General features: G+C 43.3%; 1 protein-coding gene across 3 annotated transcripts in view; it reads left to right on the top strand.

The window, feature by feature from the left end:
- LOC138970674 (oxysterol-binding protein-related protein 11-like) overlaps positions 1-14,137 on the top strand; it is a 59,030-nt gene that overhangs the window by 23,368 nt on the left and 21,525 nt on the right. For all 3 annotated transcript variants that reach the window (XM_070343146.1, XM_070343145.1, XM_070343147.1), the window contains 5 exons: positions 1,140-1,187; positions 1,653-1,733; positions 2,635-2,705; positions 8,577-8,680; positions 10,424-10,554. In XM_070343146.1, the coding sequence (XP_070199247.1) occupies positions 1,140-1,187; positions 1,653-1,733; positions 2,635-2,705; positions 8,577-8,680; positions 10,424-10,554 (435 nt within the window). The remainder of the gene's footprint in view (positions 1-1,139; positions 1,188-1,652; positions 1,734-2,634; positions 2,706-8,576; positions 8,681-10,423; positions 10,555-14,137) is intronic.

Below are 14,137 nucleotides of genomic sequence, written 5' to 3'. Positions count from 1 at the left end.
CGTTTGAACGCTCACCAAACGGAAACATCCTAGGTGTCTTACGTAAAGAGCTAGCAATTTTCAAAGAATTAATTTTGCGGATTGTCTGTCAGACAATCGGACGGTGCTTTTTTGCGCTTCTGACCTAACTTTTGAAATCTAAATAATAAATTGACAGCTTGTTACACAAACATTCTTAAATCATAAAAGAAATCTTTTTTCATCAAGACAAGATCAGAACAATACGAAGTTTTGAAAGTTTAAAAAAATATAGCCCGGAAGCAGGGTCACACAAGGTCGTGGTTCTCGTAGCAGACGACGCTGCCTGGCGCCAGTTCCTCTGAACCGTTAACCGCCACTGCTCTAGTTCGCAGCTGTTTTAATTTTGCATTTCAGATTCAAAGGTACACAATAACGTGCTATTGCAGATAAGCTTACAGAGATTTGCATTGAAATGACAAACTGGCGGCTAAATTGTGAAAAAAGGGAAACTGGATTACACGGGTTCACAATGGCTCAGAGGTAAGATAAACCAGGCAAAAATAAATTCTTTGATAATTGCTTGCTCTTTATGGAGGGCACCTAGAATGTTCTCAAGCGGTGAGTGTCTTAAATGAAATGGTGTTTGTACAGTGTGTAAAAGCCTGACAGTATCTGTGATGGTTTATGGGAGGCTTACTGTGCCTTTAAGTTCAGTTATTTATTTACGAAAACCCCCCAAAAAATGTGATGTTCTCCTCATGGTGTTTTTAGTGTAGACGGTTCAAAGATAAATTAATAAAAAAGAAATCAGTGTTTTCTATACTTATACAAAATTGAGATGGTTCCAAATAGGGTGTGTTACGTTAGGCCAAAAAAAAAATAGGTCTGTTTACGGTAACATAGGCCCAAAAAATAGGGTCGGTAGGTCGGGATTTTTTTTTTTTTCTTTCTTTTTTTTTTCCAAAAAACCATATTTTTACGTTATTTTGCCCAAAAAACAAGAATTTTTTTTTTTTTTTTTCCCCAAATGCCAAAAAAAAGTCTAGGGTTGCGCGAAAAAACTAGGGTCGGTCGGGTTACCGTAAGCAGACCTATTTTTTTTTTGTGCCTTATCCATGCAATTGGTACTGTCAATGTAATGAATCATTGAATTTGTCCCCATTTTCTCTTGGTGCTAGACATTACCATATGGTGAGGAGAGCTGCTTCATGAGCGGACTGGACAAGGTAGGTGAAAAATAGCTTGCATTTTTTGGGTAAAAATGTACATTATGCAAAATCCAACCTGTTTATATAGTACAAGTCAATATACCATGAGGGGACTTGTTTTATTTAATAATGTTTGGTATCTGTCTTTGCTTGTAACATGACGAAAACTGTTCAAAAACTTAAGCGGAAAAACGAAACTCTTGTCTTGATAAAATATTGTCATGAAACAAAGTCTTATAAGGAATTTTGTCTGTAGTTGAAAGGATATGTGTCTGTAGTTGTGTATCATAAAAAAAAAAAATGGTTCTGAATTATTACTAAACTGTTGTGCAATGAGCCTCACAGAATCAGAGTGTAACTGTAAACATGTGTATATGTAAAACTGTGTATATGTTAACCTGTGAAAAGTGTTACAAAATGTGGAGATGTGTGTATTACTTAAAGGTACCGTCCTTCCCACGTACACAATCTGTTGTCTTTTAGGACTTGCTGATCCTGAAGGCTACCTCTGGCGCCACTCTCACCTGCATACAGGAGTGCCTGTGCTTGTTACAAGGGGCCCACGTATGTAGTGTACGGCACCTTGAAGATTAGCCTATGATGATGTTTTTACTCATCCAATTTCAAGAAAGAATATTTCTATAGTTATATTCAGGGGTGGGACTTTTCCGCGGACAACTTACGAATTCCGCTGGAGTAATCTATTTTTCCGCGTCCCATTTCATCACAGTATCTATAACTTGTTGACTGAATGATATGGAGAGAAGTGAAGATGGAACAGAACACTGGAGGCTTGAGAGTTAAATTGTGCTGACTTAATACTCCTGATAACTAATAGTCATGTTGAGCCTAAATGCATTGGGGCGTCACTTGGATCATACTATTGCCAGTATTGGATTATGGATTAATGGTTCATTACGTAAATATGCACCATTACAATGTTACCATTGTTGTGTGAAAGTATTTATATGTTTGATTGGGATTTTTTTTTGGGGGGGGGAGGTGGTGAGGAGAATGTCTTTTTTACCTGATCCAAACGAGTTGAATTTTAGTCTCAAAATGCACCAGATTGCACAGATTTTAATGTACCATTTTTAAAAAAATCGGGGGAGCATGCCCCCGAACCCCCCTAGAAAAAAGGGATTTCCTCTTTTTTTCATCACAGGGGAGTCCCACCCCTGATATTCCTGAGAGAAAAAAATTTCGGCAATTTGTTTTATTTTTGGTTGTCGTAGGTTTTCTTTCTGTTTTATGCAGCCTTTCTGGTTCACTAAGCAGCTAAAGGTTTCTAACATGAATAATCAAGTGTGTGTGTGTGTGTGTGTGTGTACACGCTCAGATGTGCTTCACATATGTGTGATTGTGGGTGCATGTATTTGTGTGTGTGTGTGTGTGTGTGTGTGCGCGCATGCGCTCAGATGTGCTTCACATGTGTGTGATTGTTCATGATTGCATACGTGTGCAGGTACCACATACAGGAGTTCCTCACAGCACCTCAATGCCTGTGCAGTTGTCAGGCAAGCACCCATCAAGTCTGTAAGTCCAGTGGTTTCTGTCAAACACCTTGCCTCAATAGACTTCACTCTAAACAGAAGTGTTCCCCTTTTGAACGCACTTTTTGAAACCAGTTTTGAACACAATGTAAGATACAAAATAATTCTACTGGCAAAAGTAGCGCACATTGTAAACGCTATTCGGTGTACTTTATTAAGCACATTATAAACGAATTTTGATTTTTTTTTCCTCATGATTAATGGAATAATATTGCCCGACCTTTAACACTATTGTGACTAGCACTGCCACGGCGTTAACGTCCTGCCTGCCCAAGCTTGCCACCAAGAAACTTTCCAAAAATCAGTAACTGCTAGCAAGCTTGAATTAAGTCCAATCACCACCAAATTTTGTGTACTAATTCAAAAATGGATGCCCAGTTCAGTCGTGCTATTTATAAGTTTGTCACGCGATTTGTTTTAGCAAAGGGGGGTGAAAGGGGGGTGAAAGGGGAATAATTTGTGTTTTTTAACGTTTTTTTGTGTGTTTTATTTTCCACTGCTTTTTTAAAAAGTTATTTTTTAACAGAAAGTATTATAAATAATGTTATAACCAAACAAGGTGTAAAACCTATGAATTAGCTGAAATATTGTTAACATTGTACACAGAAATAAGGAGACAGTACAAAGAAAAAAACAAGCAAATCACGCATTCTCTCACAGCATCCTGACTCAAATGAAACAAAACTGTAACACTCACCAAATGATGTCTAGGTAATCCATATTGAATATAAGTCACATTTTCACAACAAAGTACCAACTGTACACCTATGAACAATTCCAAAAGGATTTGAAGGCTCCAGCCATCCATTGTTATCAGTGCTGCCACGCCCCCATAGCTCCTGCACGATTCCGAGATACATGTTTGTCTAGCAGTATCACGCCCTACCACGTGTAGTTGCCGACTCGTACTAGCAACAACGGGACTGTTTCTTCCTCAATATCACTGCTATTATCGCTTTCTTGAGGCTAAAACGACACGATGTATCATGATCTACAGGATCCTCAAGATCCAACATCCGGAGAATCTCCTCCCGTGACAAGGCTCGCCTTCGATTCATTTTTTTTGTTCGAAAACACCACGCAAATCTGCACTAATTTGATCAAGCCGGAAGAGAAAACCACGTGTATCAAGGGAAACAACTCAATTTATTGCAATCTTCAAAAACCGGGAAGCAATCACGAGTCTTGTACCTTGTATGACTGGTACTGAAAAATGCGCGTCCCGTCCATGGGCGTGTCAGCGCGGTTACTGATTTATCAGTGTCCCGTCGCGAAAGTGTTAAAGACGAATTTGAAACAGAAAGCTACATAATATATTAGTTTATTTTGAGTTAATTATGGTAGATAATTGTTAAGAGTTGTGTCTTGTTAGCAATTTTGTCTTTGTTGTTGATGGGATTTACCTACTTCATTTAAATAAAAAGAAAAAAACACCAGTAACCAGGTTAGGTACGTTTATATCTATAATCAATATTAAGTTACATATTCTTACTCCAATTCTCATAGATGCATTGATTTCAATCTCACATGCTAGATGTCGAAAAACTACTCAAATTACCTGCCCTTGCAAGGGTGGTAACCAAGCTAAAAACAGACGCCATAGCCGTTGCTATGCCCTGTCCCACCTGGTTACCCACAACCCACCGTGCACCACGTGAGCACCGGCATCCGGAATAATCATTCTCGACTTTCGACGACACACGTAAGACGTGCGGAATTTGACTGCTCACTTGGCTTTCCCTAGCCCTCGTCTTTTTGATGATTCGGGCACGTGGGATCCTTTACCTGTTCGCCTTTTGGTGAGACCTGTCCTTTTTGTTGAATTGATTTGTTGTGTTAGCTGCTTGTTTACAGCCGCTTTAGAAATTTACTTTTCTAAGTGGACTACGGTGTTCGGCCTTTTAGCTTTTTCAAAGATGGCCGATAGCAAGCAGTAACTTAGTGCGGGGCAGGGAGTGAATCGGCTGCTAGCCTTTTCTTAGAAACCTCTGTGTGGCTCTTCGACCCTTCGAGTAGCACTTTTGTGGTGGCTATTCCGGTGGATAAGGTTTCGGTTTTTTCTCCCTAGCCCCCATCTCCTCTTAAGGAGAATCAGTCAGTGTCCTCCGTTTACGGGGGACTTAACGATGATATGGGTTTTTATTTCTCAGCTGCATACGGACAATACTTTTGTTGCTTTCTATGGAACTAGCAGGGAGGAGCAAGTTCTCACTCCCTGTCAGACAGAGTTTACGGGATTCTGATTTGGTTTCTTTCACACTAAATTAATTTCTCAGGGGAATATCTCCCCGGCCGGCTCTATAATCTGGCCGACTCGCTCAACAGTACCTCTCAGGGCTTGCACACGGGTTGGGCCATCTGCATACAGGGCTGGAGGTTGTGCTGTTTGTGTTACAGATCAGGTTTTTTTTACTCTGGTCTTGGTGCATGAAGCACATAGGTCCTCCACTTTCTCGGTGTATGCCCCTCATTGGCCTCCTTGGCCAAATTGGTGTATAGAGCGGGGGTGCAACTCCTTAGCTCCCCTCTCTCAATCCAGGTGGTTAATCACCTCTGTTTCCTTTTGGCTCTGGGCAGCTCGGCCTCTTTTTGGAGGTTCCGGCGTCTCAGCTATCTCAGCTACTTAGGAACAAATACAGCAGTCCCTCTCATGAACGGACACCCTTGGGCCATAGCAAAACTGTCCGTACATTGCAGGTGTCCGGTCACGGGAGGGGTGACCACACCACCCCCTCCGCCATACATTCACACAGAGACACACAAACAACAGGATTGAATCTATGCTAATCACTTCTTGTGGCTACTAAACAATAACAATAAACTCCTAATACTTCTTTAAACGTTCTGTAAAAATGATTTGTATGAAAAGTGTTGAAAAGAAGAGATAAAATAAATCCTCAAGGCAGTGAACACACTCACCATGCACTGACATACGAAAGCAGCCACACAAACACAGCACAGAGGAGCGTGTGCAGATGCTTTGAAAGAATAAGCTTGAAAACCAGTTTGAAAAAATAGCAGCAGATAGAGCTGCATGTCATAGTCATGTAATTTATTTTCTTCTTGTCTGGCTTTATTGACTGCATGCCGATCATGTGGCATGGCAGTGACTTTTCACTCTTCAGTCGGAAATACACTGTACATAACACAGCTCCCATTCTCCCTCACTAATGCCTTCCCCAAACCGTGACAACTGATGCTTGGAAATTGTGTGGAAGAGTACACCTCTCTATTTCTCTCCAATGCTCTTCCTGCTGACATGTAGTGACACCGGACACCCCACAGAGTTTAGCCAGCTACCCCTCCACCCCCCCTCCCTCTCTCTCACTCCCTCCAGCCATGTACTGTTTGGGGCTGTGAGAGGCCAGCTGCACTGTTCACTCAGAGCAAAACCAGTTGACTGTGTCGTAACTTTTGACAAAGCAAGACAACTGAAGGGTTCACAGATTAGGCAACCGACTCACTGGTCAAGGCAGAGGGGAAACAAGAGTATCTTGTCAATGAAAGAGGTTACACACAGACACACGATGCTGAGAACTGTGGCCGTTTTTCACTCTCTTTCGCTCAGGACCTTCATCGACTGTACATGTGGTTTCTGTTGTTTACGTCCAACAGACAAGAATAAAGAGCACAGTGCAGTTTCATGTTGGCATCTTCGCATGTACTCCACTCCTGACCAAAACTACCCCCCCCCCCCCCCCCCCCCCCCCTCTCTCCTGATGGGTACACGTGCACTGTTATCAGTGACTGTCATCACGCCATTGCGGCTGTGATCTTTGTACCAAGAACCGGACTGCTCTGTTATCGACTTTGTTGTGGTGAACATTTGATGATGGTCTGTCCATACATTGGAGGTATGACCTGCTGTTGGGACCGAAAATGAGTGTCCGCGTCCACGTTTTGCGGGTGTCCGTTTAAGGGAGGGCAAATATAGAAGGAAAACACTCCGTGCCGAGCAAATGTGTCCGTACATGTCAGGTGTCCGCTCACGCCGGGGGCCGTACATTGCAGGGACTGCTGTAGACCTCTCTTCTGATGTTCATGGCGCTCTTGCGGGCATGATCAAAGGACCTTGTTTTAAGAGGTTTAGAGGCGTCCCCTTGTTTAACGCGTAGGACTTTGTTCTTCTTACTCTGGGCCTCAGCCCCGAAGGGCAGTGAGGCACATGTGTTGTACCGGCACGGTTGGCCTAGTGGTAAGGCGTCCGCCCCGTGATCGGGAGGTCGTGGGTTCGAACCTTGGCCGGGTCATACCTAATACTTTAAAATTGGCAATCTAGTGGCTGCTCCGCCTGGCGTCTGGCATTATTGGGTTAGTGCTAGGACTGGTTGGTCCGGTGTCAGAATAATGTGACTGGGTAAGACATGAAGCCTGTGCTGCGACTTCTGTCTTGTGTGTGGCGCACGTTATATGTCAAAGCAGCACCGCCCTGATATGGCCCTTCGTGGTCGGCTGGGCGTTAAGCAAACAAACACATGTGTTGTTGGGTGTTTTACCGGAGGATGTAGCCTTGGAGCTTATAGTTCCGTTTTTTCACTGTTTTTCGGCCAGATTTCTTTGAATCAGAAACCAGGTTAATCTCCTCTGGTGTTTAATTCCCTCCTCTCGGGAGGATTCTCGCTCTGGGCGTTTTGGATTGTCTAACTGTCTGGTTAGAGTTTTTAAATCCTTTTTTGATTTGCGCTCAGTCATTTGGAACTAAGAGCTATAAGCTCATGTTCTTATATCTTTACACTGTAGGTGAAAGAGGCTTCTCTTAATTGACTCTCACAAGAGTTGTTGCTACTTTCATAGAACAGTCCTATGAGTGGTGGCTTATTGAACACAAGGGGGGGGGGGGGGGGGGCGTTCAGTCCTCCCTCTGTTCCTTTACAGGAGTCCAGAGCCTTGGGTTCTTCTCTCGCTGGTGGTGTTCCTCTCGCCTTTGCGAAGTTTTGCCAACAGCCCTTTGGAGGTCTGATGACGTGTTCATTAATTTTTTACCTCCTGGACATCTCCTGCTCTTAACTTGATGGGGCCATTGCCTTGCCCTCGTTAGTTTTTGCAGGATAGGTTCTCTCAGGGACATTATTAAGTTCCCTCCGCCTTTAGGAGCAATCTGCATTTATGAGAATTGGAGTAAGAATATGTAATTTAATGGGAAATTTCAGTAGTAAATTTTCATTTGATTATACTTACCCAATTCTCATAGTTAATACCCTCCCATCCATCCCCGCTACTTAATTTCCTAAGGGTTTTTGAGAAGTCTCGAATGATTATTCCGGATGCCGGCGCTCACGTGGTGCGCGGTGGGTTGTGGGTAACCAGGTGGGACAGGGCACAGCAACGGCTATGGCATCTGTTTTTAGCTTGGTTACCACCCTTGCAAGGGCAGGTAATTTGAGTAGTTTTTCGACATCTAGAACGTGAGATTGAAATCAATGCATCTATGAGAATTTGGTAAGTATATTAATCAAATGAAAATTTACTACTGAAATTTTCCATTTCGGCACGTTACTGCCTTCTTCGGGATGGTAAGCTACTTACTTCATGTAATCCTACTTTATGTAATCCTAGAGGTTTTTGAAAATATATTTTGCCTTGCCTTGCCTTGCCTTGTGTATAATTAATGATAATAATAAGGGTATTTATATGGCGCAAATCCGAAAATAGTTCTAAGCGCCTTACAATCAATCTTCAATATAATAAGCTTCATTACAGCAACAATTAATACACATTTTATAATAAAAAATATAAACATTTAAAAAAATCTTCAACTAAATAGAAACACAATCACGTACACAATGCACAATTCAAATAAATCGAACGTTATCAACTACAATCACAATTGAGATCATTTTCGTGTATTTTCCAGGAGTACGTCTTTGCCGCTTGGCATAAACCTGACCCCTTCAGCCACATCACCGGACAGTTTTGCCACCGCCAAGTCATACAACATCCTGGAACAGGCACAGAAAGGTACAGTGAAATGGGCCCCTTTAACACTTTCTACCCCACCTATGTTGACCAAGTTTGTTTTTAGCTGAGACCAGCTGTGCTGCAGCAGGTCACTCAGAATAGTAGTAACTGTGTAGTAACTGTGTATCAACACGCTGGAATGCAGGCATTACATGGACGTTACAGGAAGTGACTGAAACTAACCCGCCCTGATATGGCCCTTCGTGGTCGGCTGGGCGTTAAGCAAACAAACAAACAAACAAACTGAAACTAACACTGAGTGGAATAGAGCCCGATGAGTGGGTACGGATATATCCGTACCTGGGAGACAATGAGTTAAAGACCTCAAAAAATCTGAGAAAATGGGGTCTTAAAAAGGAGGGAATCTTAAAACTGGGGGCAAATTTACAGAGGTTATGAAGAAAAAGTCTGAGAAAACAGGGTCTTGGAAGGGGTGTGTGTGTTGGGGGGGGGGGGGGGGCGGTTAAAAGGGGGGTTTCACTGTACAACCAATCAAAACATAAAAAGCTTTCTCAATCCAGTACTAAGTGTTTCCAATTTTCTTCTGTGGTTAAAAAAACCACACACCATTTTAAAGGAACAGTGCAGCTCACAGCCTTCGTTTTACGTTTTTGTTGCAGCTGAGTGCATTTACAGTTCAAAAATCCTCCTATGGTAGTAAAACAAACCCAAAACTACCCAACGACGACATCTGTGACGACATCTGTGAAGCTCGACAGTTTCTTGTTCACGCGAGTGCATAAATTAACCTAGTTATTACGTGGTGTTTGGTCGGAGTTCGATTCAACTGAGTGATTCCGGCCTCGATTTTGTTTTACACAAACTCATGATGACGTCTGACATAGTTTGCTAAGTGACGTGTCTTTTTGTGCATGATGTGGTGATCTACCTGATCTAAATTTAGATCCAAAAATAGGTCAAGACCAGCCGGGTCCGAGTACGAAATTAATTCGTAAAAAAATCGCAGTTCTTGACTCTTTGGGTGCAAGTCAATGAAACTTGGTAGTTCTTCAAACGGATAGCTGCCTGAGGTATGACTAAAAGCCCCAGGGGCTCCGTGCACCTGGATTTGACAAGTTCAGTACCTTTAACGCTGTCTCTTATTTCAGACCTGATTTTCTTACATTTGTTTACATTTATAGAACAGGTGGACGGAGAGAGTTATCCTGCAGTGAGGTTGGGAGGTCGAGTGTGTGGAGGGGTTGTGATTGCTTAATGTGTAAAATCAAGTTTCCTGGCCTTAATTATACAAGCAAAAAATTGACACAACAGTCAAACCTGTCCGGAACAACCATCTAAGGGACTGACCAAAGGTGGTCGCTATCGACAGGTGATAGTTATAATAAAAAACGCTGGCGCTGGACCCGAGTACTCTTCAGAATGGCTCGCTCCCCCAGTATGAAAGTTTTTGTCTTGTGCACGTGGATTTAAAAAAAAGATATTTTTTTTTATTTATTTCACACAATTAAAAAAATTATTAGAGTAAAATAAAACATTAAAACGTTCATAATAAACAATAGTAAACAAGAAATAAAAAAAATAAAAAAAATTAGACCGCCTATGCCGGGAATCGAACCCGAAATTATAAAGAAAAACAAACACCTCTGGGATCTTTTGGGGAGCTCGTTGTGGGCAAGTGTTCATTATGGAGAGGTGGTCGCCAGGGCAGGTTCAACTGTCCCAGCTGAATACAGTTTTTGTTTGCGCTTAACACTAACAGTGATTTTTTCTTTGCCCCAAAAGCGATTGATCACAGAGACGAGGTGGAAGACTCAGCACAGTACGAAGACTCTGAGCTGGGTGGCATGGAGGAACACAAGAGCGTCATCCTTCACCTGCTCTCACAGCTCAAACTAGGCATGGACCTTACCAAGGTGATTACTCTTGTCTCTTCGCAAGCCTCAGTGTGTGTGTTGAAGAAATAAACGAATTCGGGAAATAACTCTGTCGGGTCTGTATGGGTTGTGAGAGAGTGAATAAATTACATATTCTTACTCCCAATCACATATAGCATTGACGCAGTCTAGGATGCTAAGGTCTGAAAAGGCTACCCGTCTTAAACAATTTTAAAGGGAAGCAACCCCACCACAAAAAGTGTAAACGTAGCCGTGGTAATGACCATACACCCGGGGAGTTACCTCCCATTGGTGTATGCTACGTCACTACCGCTACTCAACACGTGGTCAACATCATACGACTTTTTCAGCTCTGAGGATAAGGTTGTTGAATTTTTTGGCTCTCGTGGCTGTGCTGTTTGGTGTTCGGACACCGAGGAGAGTCTGCACACAAAGTTGACTCTGAGAAATAAATCTCTCGCCAAACGTGGGGACGAACTCACGCTGACAGCGGCCAACTGGATACAAATACAGCGAGCTACCGACTGAGCTACATCCCCGCCCTCACATATAGCAATTTACTTCAGTTTAGTGCTAGAACGCTGAAAACTACGCTCCACCCTGGTAGGGGGGGAAGTAACCCTAAAAATAGAACAGCCTTGACGGTCACATGACAACGCCAGGTCAAGGTTACCTCCTAACATGCATTGCGCATGCGTGCTCTCGCCGCCATCTTGTATTCATTCTACTCTTCAGCGATAGCGTCTAAGGACGTGTTTGGTTTACGCTTTCACTCAAAGCATGCCAAATTCTGAAGTGGTGTCACCAGCATCAGCATCATGTTATCAGCAAAATATCTGCCGGGGAAACTAAATGTTTTGGCAGATTCGCTCAGTCGATCCTCGAAGGTACTCCACACGGAGTGGACAATCACCCACCACGCTCTCCAGCGGCTTTGGGCGCAGGTGGACAAACCGTTAGTCGATCTTTTCGCAACCCGGTTCTCAAGGAGGCTACCAGTGTTCATATCCCCGTTTCCGGACCCGGAAGCCTGGAAAGTGAATGCACTGGAAGTCGACTGGACAGGACTCACAGCTTATGCTTTCCCACCATTCCAACTGCTCGGAAAAGTGCTGAGGAAAGCAGAGTTGGATCGGCCATCCTTGATTCTAGTCGCCCCATTGTGGCCGAGTCAGCATTGGTTCCCGGATCTCCTCCGCTTAGCAGAAGGTCCTCCCATTCCTCTAAACCTGGAAAAGGGAGAATTACTGCAACCACGCACCGGCCTTCAGCACGAGAACCCACAGTCCCTGCTCCTTCACGCATGGAGACTGTGAGAAGATCCCTGCGTCGGTCGGGTGCCTCGGACGGGACACTGGATTTGGTTCAAAAAGCGCACAGGACTTCGACAAGCTCAGTGTACGCTTCACATTGGACAGCTTGGGTTAAATGGTGCGCGGAGAATCGGGTCAGTTCTGTTTCCCCGCGTTCTATGCAGGTAGCTAATCACTTATCTTGGTTAGCAGCTCAGGGCAGCTCCCCCTCGTCTCTTCGAGTTAGACGTTCACGCCTGTTTCAGGCCGCACGCTCAGTTTCCCGAAACTTTCCCTGCTGCCAGCCAGCGTGATAAGGGCAGCGCCAGCCCAAGCCAGAGTTCTAAAATTACCACAGCCTGGGAAATTGATAACAGCAGTTGTGTGACACAGGCATATCACAGCTGGGAAAACGTGTACTTTTTGTTTGTTACCTTTACTTATCGTCTCGTTTGTGTGGCTATTGCAAAACGGACACCAGCTGAGAGAGGACATTCTGACCTACACATCGATGCCAAACACGATGTGAATGGTTTTCAAGAGTCTGCACCACAGAGAGTTTGAATAAAGAGGAAAAATCAGGGCTGAGTCGTGTGTTTGATTGTGTGTGTGAGACATGCAACATTTAAACAACAATAGAGATCGAACTATAGTTCTCACAACAAGGAAACATACATGCTGACAAAGTTTAGCATGCCTTGAATAAGAACAACTGACCTGTATTTAGGCATCCTGATGGGGGGTAGTTGTAGCGGGGCTCAGAAATAGGTCATTGACACGCTACTAGCTTGCCGAGGGTTGAAAGGTATAACGGTACCCTGTGACCGATGCCAGACACTCGCACAGCTAATTGAGGCGAATGGGGGAGGGTGGGGGGCCTTGAGTAACGTGAGTCAGCTTAAATGGAATGTGTAGACTGCTGGCCAAGATAAGATACCCCCAGGGAGATGTTCACACCATGCAGTTAGAATAAAGGATACACTTGCTTCAACATTCAGTTCCGCGGATTATATTTACTGAGTTGTTCATGGATTGTAGACTGTTCAAAACAGCATTTGAGAAGATTTACTTTAATTTTTGTGTAGTGTTGAATATCAAGGTATGCCAGTGTAGTTTTATTCGTTCATCTCGTTGTTGATTTTAATCAACAAACGTGCAACAAACGGTTTGTTCTGGTCTGTGCTAGCTATTACTTCTTTTGTTTTGGAGACCAACTTTTGTTGAAATAAAGAAGGAATCAAAGAAGGAAAGAAAAAGAAGAAAAACTTGACAGTAAATATGTTTTTCACGTGTGTGTTAATAGTGTGAGAAAGTTACAAGCGTGAGCGTGACACGTACGACGGGCCGGTAGCAATGGAAGATCGTCTACATACTAGAGATTTACACGAAGAGAGACTGCATCGTATCTGCAGAATATGTGGCTGTAGAGCAAGAAAATGGTACGACGACCCTTGCAAAACAATAAAGCGCAGAAACTACATTCAAGACATTAATCAGTGCTATGGACAGAAAATTGAAGAAGATCAAGATCTGAAGCACTCCAAAACAATGTGTAAAAGCTGCTTCAGTCGGATGGGAAGAATGCAGTCAACTAACTTCTTATCAACTGAGATGAATCAGAATGTACACAACGACATCCAGTTATCATCTTGGAGTGTCACTGTATTGACTTCATGAGGGATTGGGGCTTTGGTCTTGCTTTGCACGGCGAACAGGGAGGAGAAGAAACACACGCCACAGTAAACATTTTAAAAAGCAGAACATACGGACTGCAAACGGAGGAGGAAAAGCTCAGGTTAATAATGACCGAGCATATGACCCTCGTGTCACCTGCACTCCACTCTGTGATACCAGCTGTACAGAAGAGGAAAACAACATAAACTGCATTTCTACGTACTGTCGTCCTGTTATAATTTTGTTATGCCATAAAAGTGTTTTGGGCATGAATTACAAAGTGTGTTTGACATTAATGTTCAGTCTTTGTGCTTCGTGAACTCAATAATCTGTGTAATATCAACACACGTGCTATTGTGACAACTGTGTCGATCTGACATGAGTGGAACTCTGTGATCCCTGCACTGTAATCTGAGTGGGCTAAGCGAGTGCATGTGGAATACCGTTATACCTTCCTCCCCTCGGCAAGCTAATAGCGTGTCAGTGACCTATTTCTGAGCCCCGCTACAACTACCCCCCATCAGGATGCCTAAATACAGGTCAGTTGTTCTTATTCAAGGCATGCTAAACTTTGTCAGCATGTATGTTTCCTTGTTGTGAGAACTATAGTTCGATCTCTATTGTTGTTTAAATGT

Source organism: Littorina saxatilis, linkage group LG7 (assembly GCF_037325665.1).
Source record: "Littorina saxatilis isolate snail1 linkage group LG7, US_GU_Lsax_2.0, whole genome shotgun sequence".
NCBI classification, from domain to species: domain Eukaryota; kingdom Metazoa; phylum Mollusca; class Gastropoda; order Littorinimorpha; family Littorinidae; genus Littorina; species Littorina saxatilis.
Note: the sequence above shows the minus strand (reverse complement) of the source record. Positions and strands in the feature narration are given on the sequence as shown.